The 23,718-nt window shown below is 50.7% G+C and overlaps 1 protein-coding gene across 1 annotated transcript in view; it reads right to left on the reverse strand.

The window, feature by feature from the left end:
- BMPR2 (bone morphogenetic protein receptor type 2) overlaps positions 1-22,379 on the reverse strand; it is a 242,499-nt gene extending 220,120 nt beyond the window's left edge. Inside the window, exon 1 of the mRNA XM_063932244.1 lies at positions 22,182-22,379. Coding sequence (XP_063788314.1) covers positions 22,182-22,254 — 73 coding nt within the window. The 5' untranslated portion in view covers positions 22,255-22,379. The remainder of the gene's footprint in view (positions 1-22,181) is intronic.
- Between the last annotated feature and the right edge of the window lie 1,339 nt (positions 22,380-23,718).

The raw sequence follows: 23,718 nt of genomic DNA on the forward strand, positions 1-23,718 counted from the left end.
TACATACAGGATGGTACGTTACCAGTGGGATCCATTTGCCGCATAGTGGCAGACTAATATATATTATATATATATTCATATTATATATTATATATATAGTTATAGTGTTCCGTCTAGGCTGTTTCAGCAGGGTGCTGCACCCTGCCCATTTTTGAAATGTGAAACAGTACCCTGCCCTTTTTCAGTGCACCCTGCAGGACCATAAATCGCCCCCTTGTATACAGAATGTAACAGTCAGAGCGCATGTTACAATGTTGTCGTCTACTCATTGCTCATCTCTGAAATTGGGACACAATTTCTATCCTTAGCCAACTGTATGGCAGAGGAGGCACTGTAAATAACACAGCACTCTGATAAAGAGGGAAAGAACAGGGTAAGCAGTGAGCATGTACTGCTTACAGTATTTCCCTAGTAGAACAGACTTATTTTTTTCCTATATATTTTAACCCTCTGCTTAACTTTTCTGTTTTATAACACATACAGATTATAACTACTTCAGCACTGGAAAAGACATTTATAATTATCTGCTTATGTATATGCTACAGCCGATCTTTCAAGAAGACTGGACACATACAGTATGTTTCTCAGTACAGATGTTAGGTGTCTTATATGTACTGTATGCATGGGTATATGATTTACTAGGGGCAAAATGTATGTACAAAAACTATAAACGTATGCGCTATGTTTTGTGCGCAAAGCGTCACAACAAAAATGTGCCCTTCAAAATAAAAATGTGCCCTCTTCAATGCTCAGCACCCTGCCCTAAAAAAAATCCTAGAGTGAACCATATATATCTCTCTCTCCCCATTGGTGCAGAAGACTGATTTTTATCAAGAGCACACATATGTCATAAAAAGGAAGACTGGGGTCGATTCTATTCGGCAACTTAAGAATAGCGCCGGGAATTAGCTCCCGACGCTATTCAATTCAGCGATGTCCCGTTCTCGCCGACTTAACAGGTAGTTTTGTCGGGAGAACGGGCATTCTCCGACTTAACTACCCGCGGCGATGCTGATTCCCGACAGAATCAGCCTCGCGCCGGCCGCGAGGCAGCACTTTTGTCGGGTTTCTGCTCTCATCCCCCGGGGATGAGAGAAGAATTCCCGACAATTGCGGGGCACTAGCAGCTGAATAGAATAGCGTCGGGAGCTAATTCCCGGCGCTATTCTTAAATTGCCGAATAGAATCGACCCCAATGGCTTGATCATATTGTTAGTATTTAAAATATGTAAATTCAATAAATAAAAAGATTTAAAAAAAAATATAATAATAATAATAATAATAAGAGGAAGCCTTGTACAAGTGAAACGCGTTGAGGACTTCACCTATACCTCCTCCTAATGTGGGCATTTGCATTGGAATTGCCCTGAACTATCCAGACGATATTCCTACTATCTTATGTCATTAGGACATCAAGCTAAGCTATATTTTGTACTTTTTTTTTTTTTTGTTACGTTCTCTTTTTTATATATACTCATGTTTGCATTCTTTTGGAATAAATACCATTCTTTTTAAAAAATTTAAGCAGTTTTTCTCATATTTATTATTCTTTGGAATGTGGAAGCACTCCACAAATGTATCCTGACTGAAGCTGGCTATACTTAAGGGGATGTGATTTCACTGATCAGCTTAATTGATCTCACTTTTTGGTACGCATATTACCTATCGGAAGATTGTTCATATACTCAGTGTATTGAGAAATTACTGCACCATGAGAGGTGTGTTTTATCTTTATTGATTTTAGATCCCACTACTGAGGCCAACCTATAAAGGGACGAAAAAAACTACTGAGCTTGACAGGCACGCTTGAAATAACTATCTGGTATGTACGCAGAGCACCTATACGAGTGTTGTCCGTCTGCTTAAAAGAATTGGGAAGTTATTGCACCATGAGGCGCTTGCTCCATTATATATATATATATATATATATATATATATATATATTTTTTTTTTTTTCAACATGTACTTGGTTTTATGTACTTTAGACCAGATTCAATTGTTTTACCCCACGACTACCACCACGGGGTGCAAAACAGAGCAATTCAATTGTTGCTCCGTTTAGACGCCCGGTGGCTGCAGGGATGGCATTTCTTCTTGCAGCCTCCTGAGGTGCGAGAAGAAATGTGCGCTAAGTCGGCACTTTGCGTGTCGGAGCAGGAGTTTAGATGCCCAAAGCAAAACTTTAGATTGGTTTAGCTGTTTAACACGACTAAATACTGTCTATTTGGGCGCAACATGCGTGATAAGCATGTGCGCCCAAACAGCAATTGAATTGTGACGATTGTTTGGGTGTCTAAACAATCCCGTTAAGATGGGAGAATTAGACACCACAAACAACTGAATCGGCCCCTTTGGGTCTGGCAAATCATTTTCACACTATTAATAGCCGTGCAAAACACTCATATACTAATAAATATAAACTAAGCTATACTTATCCAGCAATAAGGGAAAACATATTTTATTTATATTGTATATATAATATATGAAAATATAGCAAAACAACTTATTTCTCTAATCAGAGCTTTTGTTTTTTTTCTAAATAGCATTTTTGGCCTGTTTACCAGATAATTGCTAATACAGGTTGAGTATCCCATATCCAAATATTCCGAAATACAGACTTTTTTGTGTGAGAGTGAGATAGTGAAACCTTTGTTTTCTGATGGCTCAATGTACACAAACTTTGTTTAATACACAAAGTTATTAAAAATATTGTATTAGATGACCTCCAGGCTGTGTGTATAAGGTGTATATGAAACATAAATGCATTCTGTGCTTAGACTTAGGTCCCATCGCCATGATATCTCATTATGGTATGCAATTATTCCAAAATACGGAAAAATCCCATATCCAAAATACCTCTGGTCCCAAGCATTTTGGATAAGGGAGACTCAACCTGTAAATAAAAACTGCCGCAAATTACAAATCTGACCCATTCTACTGGGGACTTCTTGTTGCTCTAAAGGGCCCCATACACTAGAGCAATTATGCCCGATTTCAGACCAATTTTGAGGTGTCTCCGGTCCGATCCGATACGCATTCCCGCGAGGAACGGATCCTCCAGATTGAATGTGCTGCACATTCAATCAGGTCCGACCAGGGATGATGGCTGGGATCGCCCAGGATATATCGTATGCAAAAGGACAGCATCCGATGTATCCTGGGTGATCCTGCACACTTTTTATGTTTTAAAACTCCTGTTCGTATATAGATAATGACGCTCACTGGCTTTGATTGTGGATTTAGGGTGTGGAAGACTCATTATCCCCTGTGACAGGTGTAAATCAGATGTTCACCTTCCCGGGATTTACAGAAGCCTGAGATGCAGGTTTATGGCTCTGATTTAGTGTAGGCCACAATGTCACACCTCCCACCATGGCCAGTAGCAAACACTGCACACTTATTATCCTTCTCTCTCTATCTATACGAATTATATTGCTGTGAAGGCAAAATACTGGGGTCCTGTGAGACCCTAAAACCAATCTGTGATCGCTTGGCGAAGGCGCACTCAGTCACAAGAGCAAATTAAAAAAACAAAAATTATATTATATCTATCTATCTATCTATCTCTGTGTTAATAATAAGTGTGGTGCAGGCTGACGTTACCAGCAAATGTGTCCCAGATATATTTTTTTTAAAATATGACAACCAAACACATACATTTTAAGTGTAACCCTCGGCAGAGACCATGGGCGGAATCCAGAAGTTTGTGCGCCGGCAGCCACTAGATGGCCCCCAGTAGGAGCTATTCAATTGTAGCTCTGTTTGGGTGCAATGGTTGCCGGCGTTTGCATTTCAGACCGTACCTTCCCAGGGGTGGTGAGCTGAAATGCACGAGAAGTGACCTGTTTGGGTACCCAAGCGCCACTTTGTCGGGCTTAGTTGCTTTACGCGGCTAAACCATACACTAAAGGGCAGGATCAGCGCTAAAAAAAAAAAAATTGTGCCACGCAATCTCCGGTCACTTTAGACGGGAATTGAATTCCGCCCTATATCTGCGGATGGCATTACTGTATGTGATTGCCGTATACCTGTCACATCTTGCCTATACACTACACATCAGAGGGAAACATACGCTCATTACACGTTTCATGACGTTGGCTAATGTTATTTATGGGAATAGCATACATGACTTTAGGCCAGAGCATAAACACCTAGAGAATAAGATTAGTAAGATATACACAAATAGTGCACATGTACAGCATGGGTAGGCTGCAACATTTCCAGGGACACAAATGTTTAGGGACAACTCCTAAAAACCTGGTATTGTCCCTGGCAACGCTGGACAACTGTCACCTGTGGCACGGTTCTAGGCGTCCCTAATTACTCCATACGCAGGATAGAAACAAGATTGCAGGAATAACTTACAAGCATGGCAAAATATAGTCCGTGAGCACCCGCGTCAGGGAACGCCACAAATACTACAAAATTCCATCCAAATATTGTGCGGCTAGAGTCCCAGCAGGCTAAATAGGCACCCGCCAGCTGACTTACAGGGCTGCCCGCGCCAAGCCATCAGATTGGCTTTGGGACTCAAGGGACCTGGCCAATAGGGGATTCCCTCTAAGAGTCAGTAACCACCTGTTACCGACTCCACCCGCTGTGCAGTGGACAGGTATGTTGCTGACACGACAAGGCTCTTACCACGCGAGACGTTTCTACCGAGGCTCCTACCACCGGCACCTGTTACCTCTTGCTGCTGTGTATGCGTGGACACAGGGCCGGTTCCGGGGCTTCTTGCACCCCGGGCGGCATTAGGGGGCGTGGCTTCATATAGGGGGCGTGGTCAGTTACGCCCCCCCTGTACTGTAGTAGGATGTGTGGTGCGCGATAACGTCATCGCGCACCGCACAGCAAAGGTTCTCTCCACGAAGGAAAACTAGACGCTAAGCATCTTGTTCCCTTCGTGGAGAGGACCTTTGCTGTGCGGTGCGCGATGACGTCAACGCGCACTGCACATCATTACAGTTAAGGTCCTATCCAGCAAGGGAAACTAGACGCGTAGCGTCTAGTTTCCCTTCACAGGACAGCGGGCAGCGGGGGCACCACAGCAGCAGCAGATCTTGCCATGGTGCGGCGCCCTCCGGGTGGCGCCGGCGCCCTCCGGAAGGCAGCGCCCCGGGCAAAAGTCCTGCTTGCCCGTTGCAAGATCCGCTACTGCGTGGACACACCTCCTGACTGGCGTTGGTCGACTCCCGCTAGTCACTGGCCAGGCCCTGCATCATTAGCTAGCAGAGGGCGGAGTTTGGAAACGCCGGGGTCAATCCAGAACAAGCAGAGAATGGGACTGCGTGTGTCGCATTCCTGTTTGTCGCAAGATGATAGGAAGAGGTCTTGAAGGCAAGATGTTTATTGCTCAAAAAGCCTTAAAAACGACCCTTCCTTTTTACAAGCATTGCTCAGAGTGTACAGCATGCAGGATGTTACAGCAGATACCTCAGTCAGAATATAACTCTCTCACTTATTGCTCACATTACACAGAAATGTCAATTTACAATTTTTCTTTGATATATTTATAACATAGATTCAAAGTATCTATATGGTTTATTCAGCAAGAAGGTTTGTATTTGACTTCCTAAATGAATAAATGGTTCTCCGCCTTCCCTGCACATACTTTTTAGGATTCATATATCATTCAGACCCGCTATCTTACAACACATACATAAATACAGATCACATTCCTCCCCTCATATAGTATATCTGTAACACATGTACAGGAAAACATTGGATTCCAAATCTACTTGACACTTTACATGGAGAAACAGCTACAGACCGGATACTGGGGTGCACTGACCAACATCAAAAGGTCTTGTTATCACACTAGGGGGTCGATTCAATTCGGCAACTTATGAATAGCGCCGGGAATTAGCTCCCGACGCTATTCAATTCAGCTCCAGTTAAGTCGGCGATGGCCCGTTCTCACCGACTAAACAGGTTGAATTGTCGGGAGAACGGGCATTCTCCGACTTAACTCCCCCGCGCGAGGCTGATTCCTGACAGAATCAGCCTTGCGCCGGCCGCGAGGCAGCATTTTTGTCGGGTTTCTTCTCTCATCCCCCGGGGATGAGAGAAGAATTCCCGACAATTGCGGGTCACTAGCAGCTGAATTGAATAGCGTCGGGAGCTAATTCCTGGCGCTATTCATAAGTTGCCGAACTGAATCGACCCCTAGGAGGTAAATTAGAATATGACGTCCTATGTGAGAATGTCCCATGAACTGGTTCCAAAATATCAATGCATTTTAAAACCAAAATATCTCACATATTCCTCATAATTGCTTCGACCATCCATTTTATACGTGAATTCTACAACTATGCATAGAGCACGACATATAACCTGTTAAACATTATTAAACATACATTTATAGTATTTACAGTATATGGCGCCTAGTTTATCAAGTGGGACAAAGCAGGATCCTACCATTTGTATCACCTATTACACAACTGCGGTTATAAATTGGCAACGTCTATGACATATTACCACACGTGTGTAAAGTGATTCCAAGAGTTGCACTTTCATTTCAAATAAGATTATGTCCAAGAATGGTTGGCCTGAATTTGACACACTATGGGGTCGATTCAATTCACCGACAATTGAATAGCGCCGGCAAATAGCTCCCGGCGCTATCCAATTCAGCTCAAGTTAAGTCGGCGTTGATTTGTTGGGAGAACAGTCATTCTCCGACTTACCTTCCCGCCGCGATGCTGATTCCCGACAGAATCAGCCTCGCGCCGGCCGCACTTTTGTTGGATTTCCTCTCTCATCCCCTAGGGGTGAGAGAAGAATTCCCGACAATTAGTGTCACTTGGTGCTGTATTGAATAGCGCCGGGAGCTAATTCCCGGCGCTATTCAACCGTCGGTGAATTGAATCGACCCCTATATGTAGCACACAAAAACCCCACACACACCGAAGTGATAAAGCTCGGATTTACTTTGCCCTATCCGTAGGGTCACTAGTCAGCATGGGCTAACCTCACTTCTAGGCTGCGCAGAAATCTAATCGCTAGAAGTGGCTAGGGTTCACATTCTGTTCCACTCACCGACCTCCGCACACAGCTGGAATGTGAACAGTGGATTTCCCTTTCCAAAAGCCGCCTTGCGCTGATCATCCTGCACTCAGAGGCCATTGTTCTGGGACTCCAACACTTGTCAATGGCTTCATGTTTCACGCATAGGATGGCTGTACATAGCCACGTTCTAACATGAGCCATAAAGGTAAACATGGCCCAGTGTTACCCGACGGGGTTGCAGGATATTCCCAGCCCCGCCTGCTGTGACCGAGCAGAACCTCTGCCCTAACATGGTTCCCGGGACACTATGATCACAAAATGTATAACCAATATTTGCAGTTTTACCTTCAGGGATTAACACAGAAAGATGCTTGGGGCTACGGACTCATGAGCAAGCCACGTAAAGCTGCCAACGGGAGAAGCAGCTGGTCCTGAAATCTACATCTGCAGCCCTGAGGGGATGTAGTTATGTAGCCGGCAGTCAGGAGACCGCACATTACCTACGGCTACATTCCGCCCCCCTCTAAACCTCGACAGTCTGCATGCAGACTAGCAGAGACTATTCCCACACTTGTGGGTGTTCATGAGACCCACAGAGTGGGAATACAACCTGTGGACAGTGCAGCAAGTTCACAAGGGGCTTCATTGAATATTCACACGGACTGAATAACTGGATAGTCCTCCCTCTGCTAAGAAACAGGACTAGAGCAGAGTTCTAAGCCCAGACATGAAGGAAATCAGAGAAAGCCCTCAAAGTTACTGATTACTCGCTACGTCCCAGGTGGTAGGCAGGGCGCCATCTCGGGATATATATCTCATTGTATCCTAGTTGTGCCTGTGGGTTGGCCTTAGAAACCTATACTCGTCTCTGGAGATTACGCAGTGTGAAAGCGTGAAAGGTCTGCCTGGGACTTGCATTCACTATGCACAGTATATAGCATCTGCAGATTGCAAAGCGTGGTTATATACTCTACCGCATTGGTCTGGTACATTATAATATTAACATACAGCACCTTCGCTAGATTTTGGTACTACATTTGAGATATGAAATGGATGATAACTTATGTTATTTTGTCCCCCCCCCCCCTCCCACACACAAATTGACAGCAGTGGTCTAGTCTCCACTCAATAAATGATGTAACCTTTATGGTCAGAGCTATAGAGTTAGGGCACAGCCACACACGTGCTGGGACACATAACACACAATAACCAATGTGCACATCTTAGTGATGTGTGAGAACACATCCAATGCTAGTTACTAAACAATATTGTCCCAGCGCGGTGCGGTAACATATAATACGCTACTTTCTAACATGTGACAAGCGGAGTTACAATGTTACATGCATTAAGGAGCACAGGGCCATTGGACATCTATTCCCAGTGCGGTGATGCAGCTCCTGGGTGAATTCCCCGGAGATAGTCAATTGGTTGTGCGGCAAACCTGCAAGTAGCCATTTCTACTCCCACCGATGCCGCCCTGAAGTCAGACTTCACTAGTGCCTTGGGGCTTATTGTCGCGTTACCGCGTGCGATAACAGCCCAGTACTTACATAAGGAAATGCCGTTTATCGCGACTGAGTGCCGGGATAAATTGTATCTCCTGAATTAATGCCGGTCTACTGAATAACACAATCAGGGAGCTACACTGCCGTTCATTCCCCCTTAAAATATTCTGCGTGATAAGTAGTATATGGGTCACAGGATGAACACAAGTGACAAGTTCCTGTGACATGTAAGCTACATATAGTTTTAGGAGACTTGGTCTGGCCCGCTGCTGTGCTACGTGCTGTTACTGTATAAAGGTGCATACACACTTGCCGAGAAAGTAATAACCGGTCGCTCATTTTCACCCGTCCTGAGCGACGTTGTTTACTTTCCCGACAAGTGTGTATGCACTGCCGCCGAACGCCCGGCCAGGGAAACACTAGGCGACGTCGCTCATAGAGCACATCACCTAGTGTGTACCTACCTTAAGATTGGGTTCTGGCAGCTGACAAAGGGCGTAACTTCTTTGCCTGCAGCATCTTGCATGATGTGGAATGCCTAGCACCTTTAGGTATGGAATCCACTGTCTTTGTGAATACGTAGACTCCACTGCAGCTATAACATACATCTAACTGTGTCCTGTGTCCACCAGAACAGCACAAGATGCTATTCTGTTCTCCAACTGTTCTGCAGACAGTGTCCCCAACCTCTGTGTCTGCTTGCTACCAAGAGCACTGCTGGTCTATATGTACAGTAAGTGGTCAGTGGGGATTAGCAGACACACCAGTACCCAGTAGCGAGCGTTCCAGCTTCAGATGTGAGAGCCGTGTGGTGGCAGCAAGTTACCAGGCCTATGGCGTGAGGAGTCAGTAATAGGTGGTTAGTGGCGGAGAGATTCTGGCGAAGTAAGTCCACTCCGGTTACTCAAGGAGGAATAAGACCCTGTACAAAATGTCTAACTACCTGGAGGAGCAAGACCACCCAGTCACAGGGGCACTGCCACACAGGGAACTTACTGCTGACATGACTGAGAAGCAGCCTGGAGCTTCTTACGCATGGCTATACCACACTCCCAGGTGGAGGGTGCCACACGTACCTCAGACCCTGCTACGGAAGACCCCTCCAATCCATGGAAGACCACCAAACAACGTAACACAGACCCAGACACTCCGTGACCACCAAACAACGTAACGCAGAGCCAGCCAACCCGTGACCACCAAACAACGCAACGCAGAGCCAACCAACCCGTGACCAAACAACGTAAACGCAGACCCAGCCAACCCGTGACCACCAAACAACGTAAACGCAGACCCAGCCAACCCGTGACCACCAAACAACGTAAACGCAGACCCAGCCAACCCGTGACCACCAAACAACGTAAACGCAGACCCAGCCAACCCGTGACCACCAAACAACGTAAACGCAGACCCAGCCAACCCGTGACCACCAAACAACGTAAACGCAGACCCAGCCAACCCGTGACCACCAAACAACGTAACGCAGACCCAGCCAACCTGTGACCACCAAACAACGTAACGCAGACCCAGCAAACCCGTGACCACCAAACAACGTAACGCAGACCCAGCCAACCCGTGACCACCAAACAACATAACGCAGACGCAGCCAACCGTGGTCACCACAAAATATGACAGAGACCCAGACAACCGTAGTCACCACACAACATAACGCAAACCAACCAGTGGTCACCACACAACGTAACATAGAAAAACATGGACATGACATTTTATTTTTGTCACACTGAACTTCATTAAACAACTTTATGTTTAAGATTGAAATGAACATGAAGATAAGATTCAGCTATTTGACTGTACTGTTACCCTCATCAGAACTGCTGTTTCACTCTGTTGCTCCCTCATTGCTGCCATATTTCTTTGACAACTTTACCTCTATTCATATCAGACAGACAGGATATAGTCAACGGAGTATTTAAATAGCTTATTTCGAATTGGGGGTAGTAAATTTGCTTTTGTTTGGGATTGGTTGTTTTGACTGGACAAAAAGGAAATAAATGAGACGATAACCGTAGGGCTCCACAATCTGCTTCCATCAGGGCGGAGGATCACGTGGACACTAAAAGGAATTAGGGGCAGGTGAAGGTGTTAATGCTAAAAGCCTGCACTATCATTACCACCCTTGATATGTTGACATTTGTTAATCCAGCGGTAAGGAGTCTTCTCAGCAGAATGGTTTTGTGTTACAGCCAGCGCTGTTATGGAGGAGGATGGCCTTCACAGCAATCTGTTCTCATGGAGATGTGCAGCAAGTCCCAGTGACGGGAAACACTGCAGCTTTCCTATGTACTGTGCAGAACGACCAACGGGGACTGAGCCACTACTCCGACTGGCATTTTACTGGAGTACCGACATCAGTACGTCTCCTGAAAATACCCGTCATGGATAAAGCAGCCACAGCTGCCCTCAGTGTTACAATGTCTGCCTTTCCCATTCATGAAGGACCAGACACCCTGCTCTTACTCGGTCTACGTCCCATAATCTCCCCCCCGGTAACATCACCTACTGTATTTCTTCCTCTTACCAGGTCTACATCCCATCATCTCCTCCAGTAACATCACTTACTGTATTTCTTCCTCTTACCAGGTCTACATCCCATCATCTCCCCCAGCTACCATCACCTACTGTATTTCTTCCTCTTACCAGGTCTACATCCCATCATCTCCTCCAGTAACATCACCTACTGTATTTCTTCCTCTTACCAGGTCTACATCCCATCATCTCCTCCAGTAACATCACCTACTGTATTTCTTCCTCTTACCAGGTCTACATCCCATCATCTCCTCCAGTAACATCACCTACTGTAATTCTTCCTCTTACCAGGTCTACATCCCATCATCTCCTCCAGTAACATCACTTACTGTATTTCTTCCTCTTACCAGGTCTACATCCCATCATCTCCCCCAGCTACCATCACTTACTGTATTTCTTCCTCTTACCAGGTCTACATCCCATCATCTCCTCCAGTAACATCACCTACTGTATTTCTTCCTCTTACCAGGTCTACATCCCATCATCTCCCCCAGTAACATCACCTACTGTATTTCTTCCTCTTACCAGGTCTACATCCCATCATCTCCTCCAGTAACATCACTTACTGTATTTCTTCCTCTTACCAGGTCTACATCCCATCATCTCCTCCAGTAACATCACCTACTGTATTTCTTCCTCTTACCAGGTCTACATCCCATCATCTCCCCCAGCTACCATCACCTACTGCAGGCCTGGCCAACCTGTGGCTCTCCAGCTGTTGTAAAACTACAAGTCCCATCATGCTTTGCCACAGTTTTGCTGTTAGTGAATGATAAAACTGTGGCAGGGCATGCTGGTATGTGTAGTTTCACAACATCTGGAGAGCCACAGGTTGGCCAGGCCTGACCTACTGTATTTCTTCCTCCTACCAGGTCTACATCCCATCATCTCCTCCAGTAACATCACTTACTGTATTTCTTCCTCTTACCAGGTCTACATCCCATCATCTCCCCCAGTAACATCACCTACTGTATTTCTTCCTCTTACCAGGTCTACGTCCCATCATCTCCCCCAGCTACCATCACCTACTGTATTTCTTCCTCTTACCAGGTCTACATCCCATCATCTCCCCCAGCTACCATCAATTACTGTATTTCTTCCTCTTACCAGGTCTACATCCCATCATCTCCCCCAGCTACCATCACCTACTGTATTTCTTCCTCTTACCAGGTCTACATCCCATCATCTCCTCCAGTAACATCACTTACTGTATTTCTTCCTCTTACCAGGTTTACATCCCATCATCTCCCCCAGCTACCATCACCTACTGTATTTCTTCCTCTTACTCAGTCTACGTCCCATATTCTCCCCCAGTAACATCACCTACTGTATTTCTTCCTCTTACCAGGTCTACATGCCATCATCTCCTCCAGTAACATCACCTACTGTATTTCTTCCTCTTACCAGGTCTACGTCCCATCATGACTCTTAAATGCATTAAAGGAAAGCTTTATAGTGAGCAACTGCTTATATGCTTTTTACCTGAAAAGAGGAGTCATAAGGAGAGCGAGTACCTAACCAAGAAGACCTAGGGACCTTTGGAACAGAGAGTCAGCCTATCCCTGCAACCTTACATATGTAACATACAGAGGGCGGAGCTTGGACTGTCATCCCAGCAGTTAAAGCACTGAGCAGGACAGCATCAGAGGCAGGACGGGGCAGAGAAGGAGGCGGATTATTCTCCTCAGCACCAGCAGTTACAGCACTGAGCAGGGCAGCATCAGAGGAGGGACAGGGCAGAGAAGGAGGCGGGTTATTCTCCTCAGCACCAGCAGTTACAGCACTGAGCAGGGCAGCATCAGAGGCAGGACGGGGCAGAGAAGGAGGCGGATTATTCTCCTCAGCACCAGCAGTTACAGCACTGAGCAGGGCAGCATCAGAGGCAGGACGGGGCAGAGAAGGAGGCGGATTATTCTCCTCAGCACCAGCAGTTACAGCACTGAGCAGGGCAGCATCAGAGGCGGGACAGGGCAGAGAAGGAGGCGGGTTATTCTCCTCAGCACCAGCAGTTACAGCACTGAGCAGGGCAGCATCAGAGGCAGGACGGGGCAGAGAAGGAGGCGGATTATTCTCCTCAGCACCAGCATGTACAGCACTGAGCAGGGCAGCATCAGAGGCGGGATGGGGCAGAGAAGGAGGCGGATTATTCTCCTCAGCACCAGCAGTTACAGCACCGAGCAGGGCAGCATCAGAGGCGGGACGGGTCAGAGAAGGAGGCGGATTATTCTCCTCAGCACCAGCAGTTACAGAACTGAGCAGGGCAGCATCAGAGGCGGGATGGGGCAGAGAAGGAGGCGGATTATTCTCCTCAGCACCAGCAGTTACAGCACTGAGCAGGGCAGCATCAGAGGGGGAGGGAGCAGAGAAAGAGGCGGCGGATTATTCTCCTCAGCACCAGCAGTTACAGCACTGAGCAGGGCAGCATCAGAGGCGGGACGGGGCAGAGAAGGAGGCGGATTATTCTCCTCAGCACCACCAGTTACAGCACTGAGCAGGGCAGCATCAGAGGCGGGACGGGGCAGAGAAGGAGGCGGATTATTCTCCTCAGCACCAGCAGTTACAGCACTGAGCAGGGCAGCATCAGAGGCGGGACGGGGCAGAGAAGGAGGCGGATTATTCTCCTCAGCACCAGCAGTTACAGCACTGAGTGGGGCAGCATCAGAGACGGGACGGGGCAGAGAAGGAGGCGGATTATTCTCCTCAGCACCAGCAGTTACAGCACTGAGCAGGGCAGCATCAGAGGCAGGACGGGGCAGAGAAGGAGGCGGATTATTCTCTTCAGCACCAGCAGTTACAGCACTGAGCAGGGCAGCATCAGAGACGGGACGGGGCAGAGAAGGAGGAGGATTATTCTCAGCACCAGCAATTACAGCACTGAGCAGGGCAGCATCAGAGGCAGGACGGGGCAGAGAAGGAGGCGGATTATTCTCCTCAGCACCAGCAGTTACAGCACTGAGCAGGGCAGCATCAGAGGCGGGAGGGGGCAGAGAAGGAGGCGGATTATTCTCCTCAGCACCAGCAGTTACAGCACTGAGCAGGGCAGCATCAGAGGCGGGACGGGGCAGAGAAGGAGGCGGATTATTCTCCTCAGCACCAGCAGTTACAGCACTGAGCAGGGCAGCATCAGAGGCGGGACGGGGCAGAGAAGGAGGCGGATTATTCTCCTCAGCACCAGCAGTTACAGCACTGAGCAGGGCAGCATCAGAGGCAGGACGGGGCAGAGAAGGAGGCGGATTATTCTCTTCAGCACCAGCAGTTACAGCACTGAGCAGGGCAGCATCAGAGACGGGACGGGGCAGAGAAGGAGGCGGATTATTCTCAGCACCAGCAATTACAGCACTGAGCAGGGCAGCATCAGAGGTGGGACGGGGCAGAGAAGGAGGCGTATTATTCTCCTCAGCACCAGCAGTTACAGCACTGAGCAGGGCAGCATCAGAGGCGGGACGGGGCAGAGAAGGAGGCGGATTATTCTCCTCATCACCAGTATTTACAGCACTGAGCAGGGCAGCATCAGAGACAGGACGGGGCAGAGAAGGAGGCAGATTATTCTCCTCAGCACCAGCATGTACAGCACTGAGCAGGGCAGCATCAGAGGCGGGAGGGGGCAGAGAAGGAGGCGGATTATTCTCCTCAGCACCAGCAGTTACAGCACTGAGCAGGGCAGCATCAGAGGTGGGACGGGGCAGAGAAGGAGGCGGATTATTCTCCTCAGCACCAGCAGTTACAGCACTGAGCAGGGCAGCATCAGAGGCGGGATGGGGCAGAGAAGGAGGCGGATTATTCTCCTCAGCACCAGCAGTTACAGCACTGAGCAGGGCAGCATCAGAGGCGGGACGGGGCAGAGAAGGAGGCGGATTATTCTCCTCAGCACCAGCAGTTACAGCACTGAGCAGGGCAGCATCAGAGGCGGGACGGGGCAGGGAAGGAGGTGGATTATTCTCCTCAGCACCAGCAGTTACAGCACTGAGCAGGGCAGCATCAGAGACGGGACGGGGCAGAGAAGGAGGCGGATTATTCTCCTCAGCACCAGCAGTTACAGCACTGAGCAGGGCAGCATCAGAGGCGGGACGGGGCAGAGAAGGAGGCGGATTATTCTCCTCAGCACCAGCAGTTACAGCACTGAGCAGGGCAGCATCAGAGACGGGACGGGGCAGAGAAGGAGGCGGATTATTCTCCTCAGCACCAGCAGTTACAGCACTGAGCAGGGCAGCATCAGAGGCGGGACGGGGCAGAGAAGGAGGCGGATTATTCTCCTCAGCACCAGTATTGACAGCACTGAGCAGGGCAGCATCAGAGACGGGACGGGGCAGAGAAGGAGGATTATTCTCCTCAGCACCAGCAATTACAGCACTGAGCAGGGCAGCATCAGAGGCGGGAGGGGGCAGAGAAGGAGGCGGATTATTCTCCTCAGCACCAGCAGTTACAGCACTGAGCAGGGCAGCATCAGAGGTGGGACGGGGCAGAGAAGGAGGCGGATTATTCTCCTCAGCACCAGCAGTTACAGCACTGAGCAGGGCAGCATCAGAGGCGGGAGGGGGCAGAGAAGGAGGCGGATTATTCTCCTCAGCACCAGCAGTTACAGCACTGAGCAGGGCAGCATAAGAGGCGGGACGGGGCAGAGAAGGAGGCGGATTATTCTCCTCATCACCAGTATTTACAGCACTGAGCAGGGCAGCATCAGAGACGGGACGGGGCAGAGAAGGAGGCAGATTATTCTCCTCAGCACCAGCATGTACAGCACTGAGCAGGGCAGCATCAGAGACGGGACGGGGCAGAGAAGGAGGCAGATTATTCTCCTCAGCACCAGCATGTACAGCACTGAGCAGGACAGCATCAGAGGTGGGACGGGGCAGAGAAGGAGGCGGATTATTCTCCTCAGCACCAACAGTTACAGCACTGAGCAGGGCAGCATCAGAGGTGGGACGGGGCAGAGAAGGAGGCAGATTATTCTCCTCAGCACCAGCAGTTACAGCACTGAGCAGGCAGCATCAGAGGTGGGACGGGGCAGAGAAGGAGGCGGATTATTCTCCTCAGCACCAGCAGTTACAGCACTGAGCAGGGCAGCATCAGAGACAGGACGGGGCAGAGAAGGAGGCGGATTATTCTCAGCACCAGCAATTACAGCACTGAGCAGGGCAGCATCAGAGGCGGGACAGGGCAGAGAAGGAGGCGGATTATTCTCCTCAGCACCAGCATGTACAGCACTGAGCAGGGCAGCATCAGAGGCAGGACGGGGCAGAGAAGGAGGCGGATTATTCTCCTCAGCACCAGCAGTTACAGCACTGAGCAGGGCAGCATCAGAGGCGGGACGGGGCAGAGAAGGAGGATTATTCTCCTCAGCACCAGCAATTACAGCACTGAGCAGGGCAGCATCAGAGGCGGGACGGGGCAGAGAAGGAGGCGGATTATTCTCCTCAGCACCAGCAGTTACAGCACTGAGCAGGGCAGCATCAGAGGTGGGACGGGGCAGGGAAGGAGGCGGATTATTCTCCTCAGCACCAGCAGTTACAGCACTGAGCAGGGCAGCATCAGAGGCGGGACGGGGCAGAGAAGGAGGCGGATTATTCTCCTCAGCACCAGCAGTTACAGCACTGAGCAGAGCAGCATCAGAGGCGGGATGGGGCAGAGAAGGAGGCGGTAACGCCATACCTATCTCCCTTGCTGTATGGTGTCCTGTCTATAGTACTTCTGCATCGCACCCCATTAGTACATACTGTGACCTGTGTAACGCCATACCTATCTCCCTTGCTGCATGGTGTCCTGACTATATCACTTCTGCATCGCACCCTATTAGTACATACATACTGTGACCTGTGTAACGCCATACCTATCTCCCTTACTGCATGGTGTCCTGTCTATAGTACTTCTGCATCGCACCCTATTAGTACATACTGTGACCTGTATAACGCCATACCTATCTCCCTTGCTGCATGGTGCCCTGTCTATAGCACTTCTGCATCGCACCCTATTAGTACATACTGTGACCTGTGTAACGCCATACCTATCTCCCTTACTGCATGGTGTCCTGTCTATAGTACTTCTGCATCGCACCCTATTAGTACATACATACTGTGACCTGTATAACGCCATACCTATCTCCCTTACTGCATGGTGTCCTGTCTATAGCACTTCTGCATCGCACCCTATTAGTACATACATACTGTGACCTGTGTAACGCCATACCTATCTCCCTTACTGCATGGTGTCCTGTCTATAGTACTTCTGCATCGCACCCTATTAGTACATACTGTGACCTGTGTAACGCCAAACCTATCTCCCTTGCTGCATGGTGTCCTGACTATCACTTCTGCATCGCACCCTATTAGTACATACAGACTGTGACCTGTGTAACGCCATACCTATCTCCCTTACTGCATGGTGTCCTGTCTATAGTACTTCTGCATCGCACCCTATTAGTACATACTGTGACCTGTGTAACGCCATACCCATCTCCCTTACTGCATGGTGCCCTGTCTATAGCACTTCTGCATCGCACCCTATTAGTACATACTGTGACCTGTGTAACGCCATACCCATCTCCCTTACTGCATGGTGCCCTGTCTATAGCACTTCTGCATCGCACCCTATTAGTACATACTGTGACCTGTGTAACGCCAAACCTATCTCCCTTACTGCATGGTGTCCTGTCTATAGTACTTCTGCATCGCACCCTATTAGTACATACTGTGACCTGTGTAACGCCATACCTATCTCCCTTACTGCATGGTGTCCTGTCTATAGTACTTCTGCATCGCACCCTATTAGTACATACTGTGACCTGTGTAACGCCATACCTATCTCCCTTACTGCATGGTGTCCTGTCTATAGTACTTCTGCATCGCACCCTATTAGTACATACTGTGACCTGTGTAACGCCATACCTATCTCCCTTACTGCATGGTGTCCTGTCTATAGTACTTCTGCATCGCACCCTATTAGTACATACTGTGACCTGTATAACGCCATACCTATCTCCCTTGCTGCATGGTGCCCTGTCTATAGCACTTCTGCATCGCACCCTATTAGTACATACTGTGACCTGTGTAACGCCATACCCATCTCCCTTACTGCATGGTGTCCTGTCTGTAGCACTTCTGCATCGCACCCTATTAGTACATACTGTGACCTGTGTAACGCCATACCTATCTCCCTTGCTGCATGGTGTCCTGTCTATAGCACTTCTGCATCGCACCCTATTAGTACATACATACTGTGACCTGTGTAACGCCATACCTATCTCCCTTGCTGCATGGTGTCCTGACTATCACTTCTGCATCGCACCCTATTAGTACATACAGACTGTGACCTGTGTAACGCCATACCTATCTCGCTTACTGCATGGTGTCCTGTCTATAGCACTTCTGCATCGCACCCTATTAGTACATACTGTGACCTGTGTAACACCAAACCTATCTCCCTTGCTGCATGGTGTCCTGACTATCACTTCTGCATCGCACCCTATTAGTACATACAGACTGTGACCTGTGTAACGCCATACCTATCTCCCTTACTGCATGGTGTCCTGTCTATAGCACTTCTGCATCGCACCCTATTAGTACATACATACTGTGACCTGTGTAACGCCACACCTATCTCCCTTACTGCATGGTGTCCTGTCTATAGTACTTCTGCATCGCACCCTATTAGTACATACTGTGACCTGTGTAACGCCATACCCATCTCCCTTACTGCATGGTGCCCTGTCTATAGCACTTCTGCATCGCACCCTATTAGTACATACTGTGACCTGTGTAACGCCATACCTATCTCCCTTACTGCATGGTGTCCTGTCTATAGTACTTCTGCATCGCACCCTATTAGTACATACTGTGACCTGTGTAACGCCATACCTATCTCCCTTACTGCATGGTGTCCTGTCTATAGTACTTCTGCATCGCACCCTATTAGTACATACTGTGACCTGTGTAACACCATACCTATCTCCCTTGCTGCACGGAGTCCTGTCTATAGCACTTCTGCATCGCACCCTATTAGTACATACTGTGACCTGTGTAACGCCATACCCATCTCCCTTACTGCATGGTGTCCCGTCTATAGCACTTCTGCATCGCACCCTATTAGTACATACTGTGACCTGTGTAACGCCATGCCTATCTCCCTTGCTGCATGGTGCCCTGTCTATAAGTACTTCTGCATCGCACCCTATTAGTACATACTGTGACCTGTGTAACGCCATACCCATCTCCCTTACTGCATGAAGTCCTGTCTATAGCACTTCTGCATCACACCCTATTAGTACATACTGTGACCTGTGTAACGCCATACCCATCTCCCTTACTGCATGGTGCCCTGTCTATAGCACTTCTGCATCGCACCCTATTAGTACATACTGTGACCTGTGTAACGCCATACCTATCTCCCTTACTGCATGGTGTCATGTCTATAGTACTTCTGCATCGCACCCTATTAGTACATACTGTGACCTGTGTAACGCCATACCTGTCTACCTTAACTCATGGTGTCCTGGAGAGAGAGAACTGAATAATAAAGGTTTGTTCTAGAGTGTCTTTAGGTAAGTAATCAGGGTTCTCATCATGTAATAAGCCGCCTATAGCACCTGCAGAAGCTGTAACTTACCCACACAGAAGGTATTTCCAGAGACTCTGGTCAGCAGATGACTGAAGGACTAGCCTAATAGGAACGGCCACCCACTCATCCCCATGCAATAGATGCCGCACTGTCTACTAAACATGCTCAGGAAACAGGACCGGCGATTCCTAGGGCCTTCTGGGAAATTATCTCATGTTGTGTGTGAGATGGACAGAAACCAGCTCGGCTAAAACTTTGACCAATGTGAAACGTGTGATCTGGGGACTGGCCGGGATGCGTCAGCTCATGAGAACTAGTAATAGTGTTTCTGTAACACAACGGTTTCCTCCAATCCCCTGTAATACAGACACCAGCCATTACCAGCAATTCTACAAAGCACAGCGACGGGCGTTTGATAATAAATTACAATCTTTCTGAGAGCACAGTTATGTATCCAAATGTCTATCAAGTGGCTTTCAATATGGCCACTGCCAGCAAGCAGACAGGCCGGCCCATGACACAGCGAGCCTGAGTGCTAAATGTAGATAATGTGATTATATCCCTGGTCAGCGAGGGGGGAGAGTAAGGGGCAGCGTCCAGGACAACACACAGACACCTCGTGTTACCAGAAGGCCCTGACACAGGGCCAACACAGAGACTGGCCCCTGCCTGGGAGTGAGATCAGGTCTTCAGCTACATGGGGGAGCTAGCAGGAGAATGGTGACCCCCTCCCCCCTGCCATATAAAATACAGTATACACTCACATAATGGCAGATACAGCACCACACTGCTGCAGCAACATCAGTATTCTTATACATAACCAATATCACCATTGCCTGGTATACAGGAGGGGGGCGTGGGCCGGCACTGAGGCCTGATATACAGGAGAGGGGAGTGGGCAGGCACTGAGGCCTGGTATACAGGAGGGGGGCGTGGGCCGGCACTGAGGCCTGGTATACAGGAGGGGGGCGTGGGCCGGCACTGAGGCCTGGTATACAGGAGGGGGCGTGGGCCGGCACTGAGGACTGGTATACAGGAGGGGGGCATGGGCCGGCACTGAGGCCTGATATACAGGAGGGGGGTGTGGCCCGGTGCCTCGCACTGAGGCCCTGGGTATTATCATCAATGCCCGACATACAGGAGAGGGACATGGGCCGGTGCCTCGCACTGAGGCCCGGGGTATTATCATCAATGCCCGATATACAGGAGGGGGGCGTGGGCCGGTGCCTCGTACTGAGGCCCGGGGTATTATCATCTATGCTTGACATACAGGAGGGGATTGTGGGCCGGTGCCTTGCACTGTGGCCTGGTATACAGGAGGGGGGGGGGGGGAGTGGGCCGGCACTGAGGCCTGGTATACAGGAGGGGGGGAGTGGGCCGGCACTGAGGCCTGGTATACAGGAGGGGGGGAGTGGGCCGGCACTGAGGCCTGGTATACAGGAGGGGGGGAGTGGGCCGGCACTGAGGCCTGGTATACAGGAGGGGGACGTGGGCCGGTGCTTTGCACTGAGGCCTGGTATACAGGAGGGGGGACGTGGGCTGGTGCCTCACACTGAGGCCTGGTATACAGGAGGGGGACGTGGGCCGGGACTGAGGCCTGGTATACAGGAGGGGGGAGTGGGCCGGCACTGAGGCCTGGTATACAGGAGGGGGGAGTGGGCCGGCACTGAGGCCTGGTATACAGGAGGGGGGAGTGGGCCGGCACTGAGGCCTGGTATACAGGAGGGGGGAGTGGGCCGGCACTGAGGCCTGGTATACAGGAGGGGGGAGTGGGCCGGCACTGAGGCCTGGTATACAGGAGGGGGACGTGGGCCGGTGCCTCGCACTGAGGCCTGGTATACAGGAGGGGGACGTGGGCCGGTGCCTCGCACTGAGGCCTGGTATACAGGAGGGGGGAAGTGGGCCGGCACTGAAGCCTGGTATACAGGAGGGGGGAGTGGGCCGACACTGAGGCCTGGTATACAGGAGGGGGAGTGGGACGGTGCCTCGCACTGAGGCCTGGTATACAGGAGGGGGGACGTGGGCTGGTGCCTCACACTGAGGCCTGGTATACAGGAGGGGGGAGTGGGCCGGCACTGAGGCCTGATATACAGGAGGGGGGAGTGGGCCGGCACGGAGGCCTGATATACAGGAGGGGGGAGTGGGCCGGCACTGAGGCCTGATATACAGGAGGGGGGAGTGGGCCGGCACTGAGGCCTGGTATACAGGAGTGGGGAGTGAGCCGGCACTGAGGCATGGTATACAGGAGGGGGGAGTGGGCCGGCACTGAGACCTGGTATACAGGAGGGGGGAGTGGGCCGGCACTGAGGCCTGGTATACAGGAGGGGGGAGTGGGCCGGCACTGAGGCCCGAGGTATTACGCTATGCAGATTCTCCCAGCGCGAGGCTATTAAGGTGCCACTAGCTGCCACTTACCCCGCGGTCTGAGCAGGCTGCGCCCCAGCATACAGGCATGGCATTCTATCAGTGACATGCACCCATAGATATAGATGGGGCAGTGCCTCACACACAGGCATACATCAGCCACACACCAGGGTAACGTACCCCTCTATCACCCATGGACAGAGCACTTACCAGCAGCTGGGGCCGGCACCAGGGCCCAGTGTAATCCCAGCAGCACAAGGAGCAGCCTCTGATAGGAAGCCATAGTCCGAGAGGAGATCAGCAAGGGTCTGCCGGGTCCTGGCTGCTAATCCATGGTCCTCCCGTCAGATGATGCTCATTCCAAGGAAGAGGTTATGGGGGGGGGGGTCTGTTCACCCTGAGGAACCCAATTATGGGGGGGGGGGTCTGTTCACCCTGAGGAACCCAATTATCTCCCGCACACCATGGGGGGGGGCTTTACACCAAGGACTCCATCCTTCTGGGGGGCACTGCACGTACCCCCATATTGTCCAAATGTGACGCCCCTGTCCCCAGCAGCACAGAATGCAGACAGGTGAGAGATAACCTCTGTATGCTGGGGGGGGGGGGGGGGCCCGGAAACTACCCTCTGTGTGCCGGGGGGGGGGGGGGTGCAGGTAACTACCCTCTGTATGCCGGGGGGGGGGGCAGGTTACTACCCTCTGTATGCTGGGGGGGCAACTCCTCTCTCCCAGGTGAGGGGGGGGGGTAACTACCCTCTGTATGCTGGGGGGGGGGGGCGGCAACTACCCTCTGTGTGTCGGGGGGGGGGGGGGGGGCAGGTAACTACCCTCTGTATGCTGGGGGGGCAACTCCTCTCTCCCAGGTGAGGGGGGGGGGGGTAACTACCCTCTGTATGCCAGGGGGGACGACGACTACCCTCTGTATGCCGGCGGGTAACTACCTTCTGTATGCCGGGGGGGGGGGGGGGGGGGTGTTAACTGCCCTCTGAATGCCGGGGGGGGGGGGGGGGGTAACTGCCCTCTGAATGCCGGGGGGGGGGGTAACTACCCTCCGTATGCTGGGGGGGGGGGGTAACTCCACTCTCCCAGGTGAGGAGGGGGGGGGGGGTAACTCCTCTGCTCCCAGGTGAGGGGGTAATATCCTTGCAGCCCCTGTGTGCTGGGGTAGCTCCTGTCTCCCAGGTGAGGGGGGGTAGGGAGGGGGTAATATCCTTGCAGCCCCTGTGTGCTGGGGTAACTCCTGTCTCCCAGGTGAGAGGGGGGGGTAACTCCTCTGGGTAGCTCCCTCAGACAGCTGCCCCAGCCCTCACACTGCGGTAGGAGAATATGTGGCAGAGGCTCCCTCAGTCCCTCCTGCTCCGGCCGCACATCCCGTGTGTCACCAGCGCTCCTGCCCGCAGCTCGGCGTCCTGGCTCCCGGGATGAGGCCCTGTGATGTCCGGCAGAGCCGCTGCTGTGTGTCTCCTGCGTGCTGAGGGGAGCCGCGGCGTCTGTGCTGCTGCTGAGGAGGAGGCACCGTGTCACCTCCCCGCCTCACACACTGACACCACCTCCGCCTCCTCCGGCCGAGACTCCGGCAGACACAAAGAGGCCTCACACCGGCCCCGCCCCCTCACTGAGGGAGAGGGGGCGGGGCTCACACCAGGCTCTCTCATTCCGCCGAGTCAGTGAGGGGGGAGGGGCGGGGCTAAGGCGGATCACCCACCGCCCACTCACTCAGGGACGCTGATTTGTTTTATTTTTTT

This window comes from Pseudophryne corroboree, chromosome 7, assembly GCF_028390025.1.
Source record: "Pseudophryne corroboree isolate aPseCor3 chromosome 7, aPseCor3.hap2, whole genome shotgun sequence".
Taxonomy (NCBI): Eukaryota; Metazoa; Chordata; class Amphibia; order Anura; family Myobatrachidae; genus Pseudophryne; species Pseudophryne corroboree.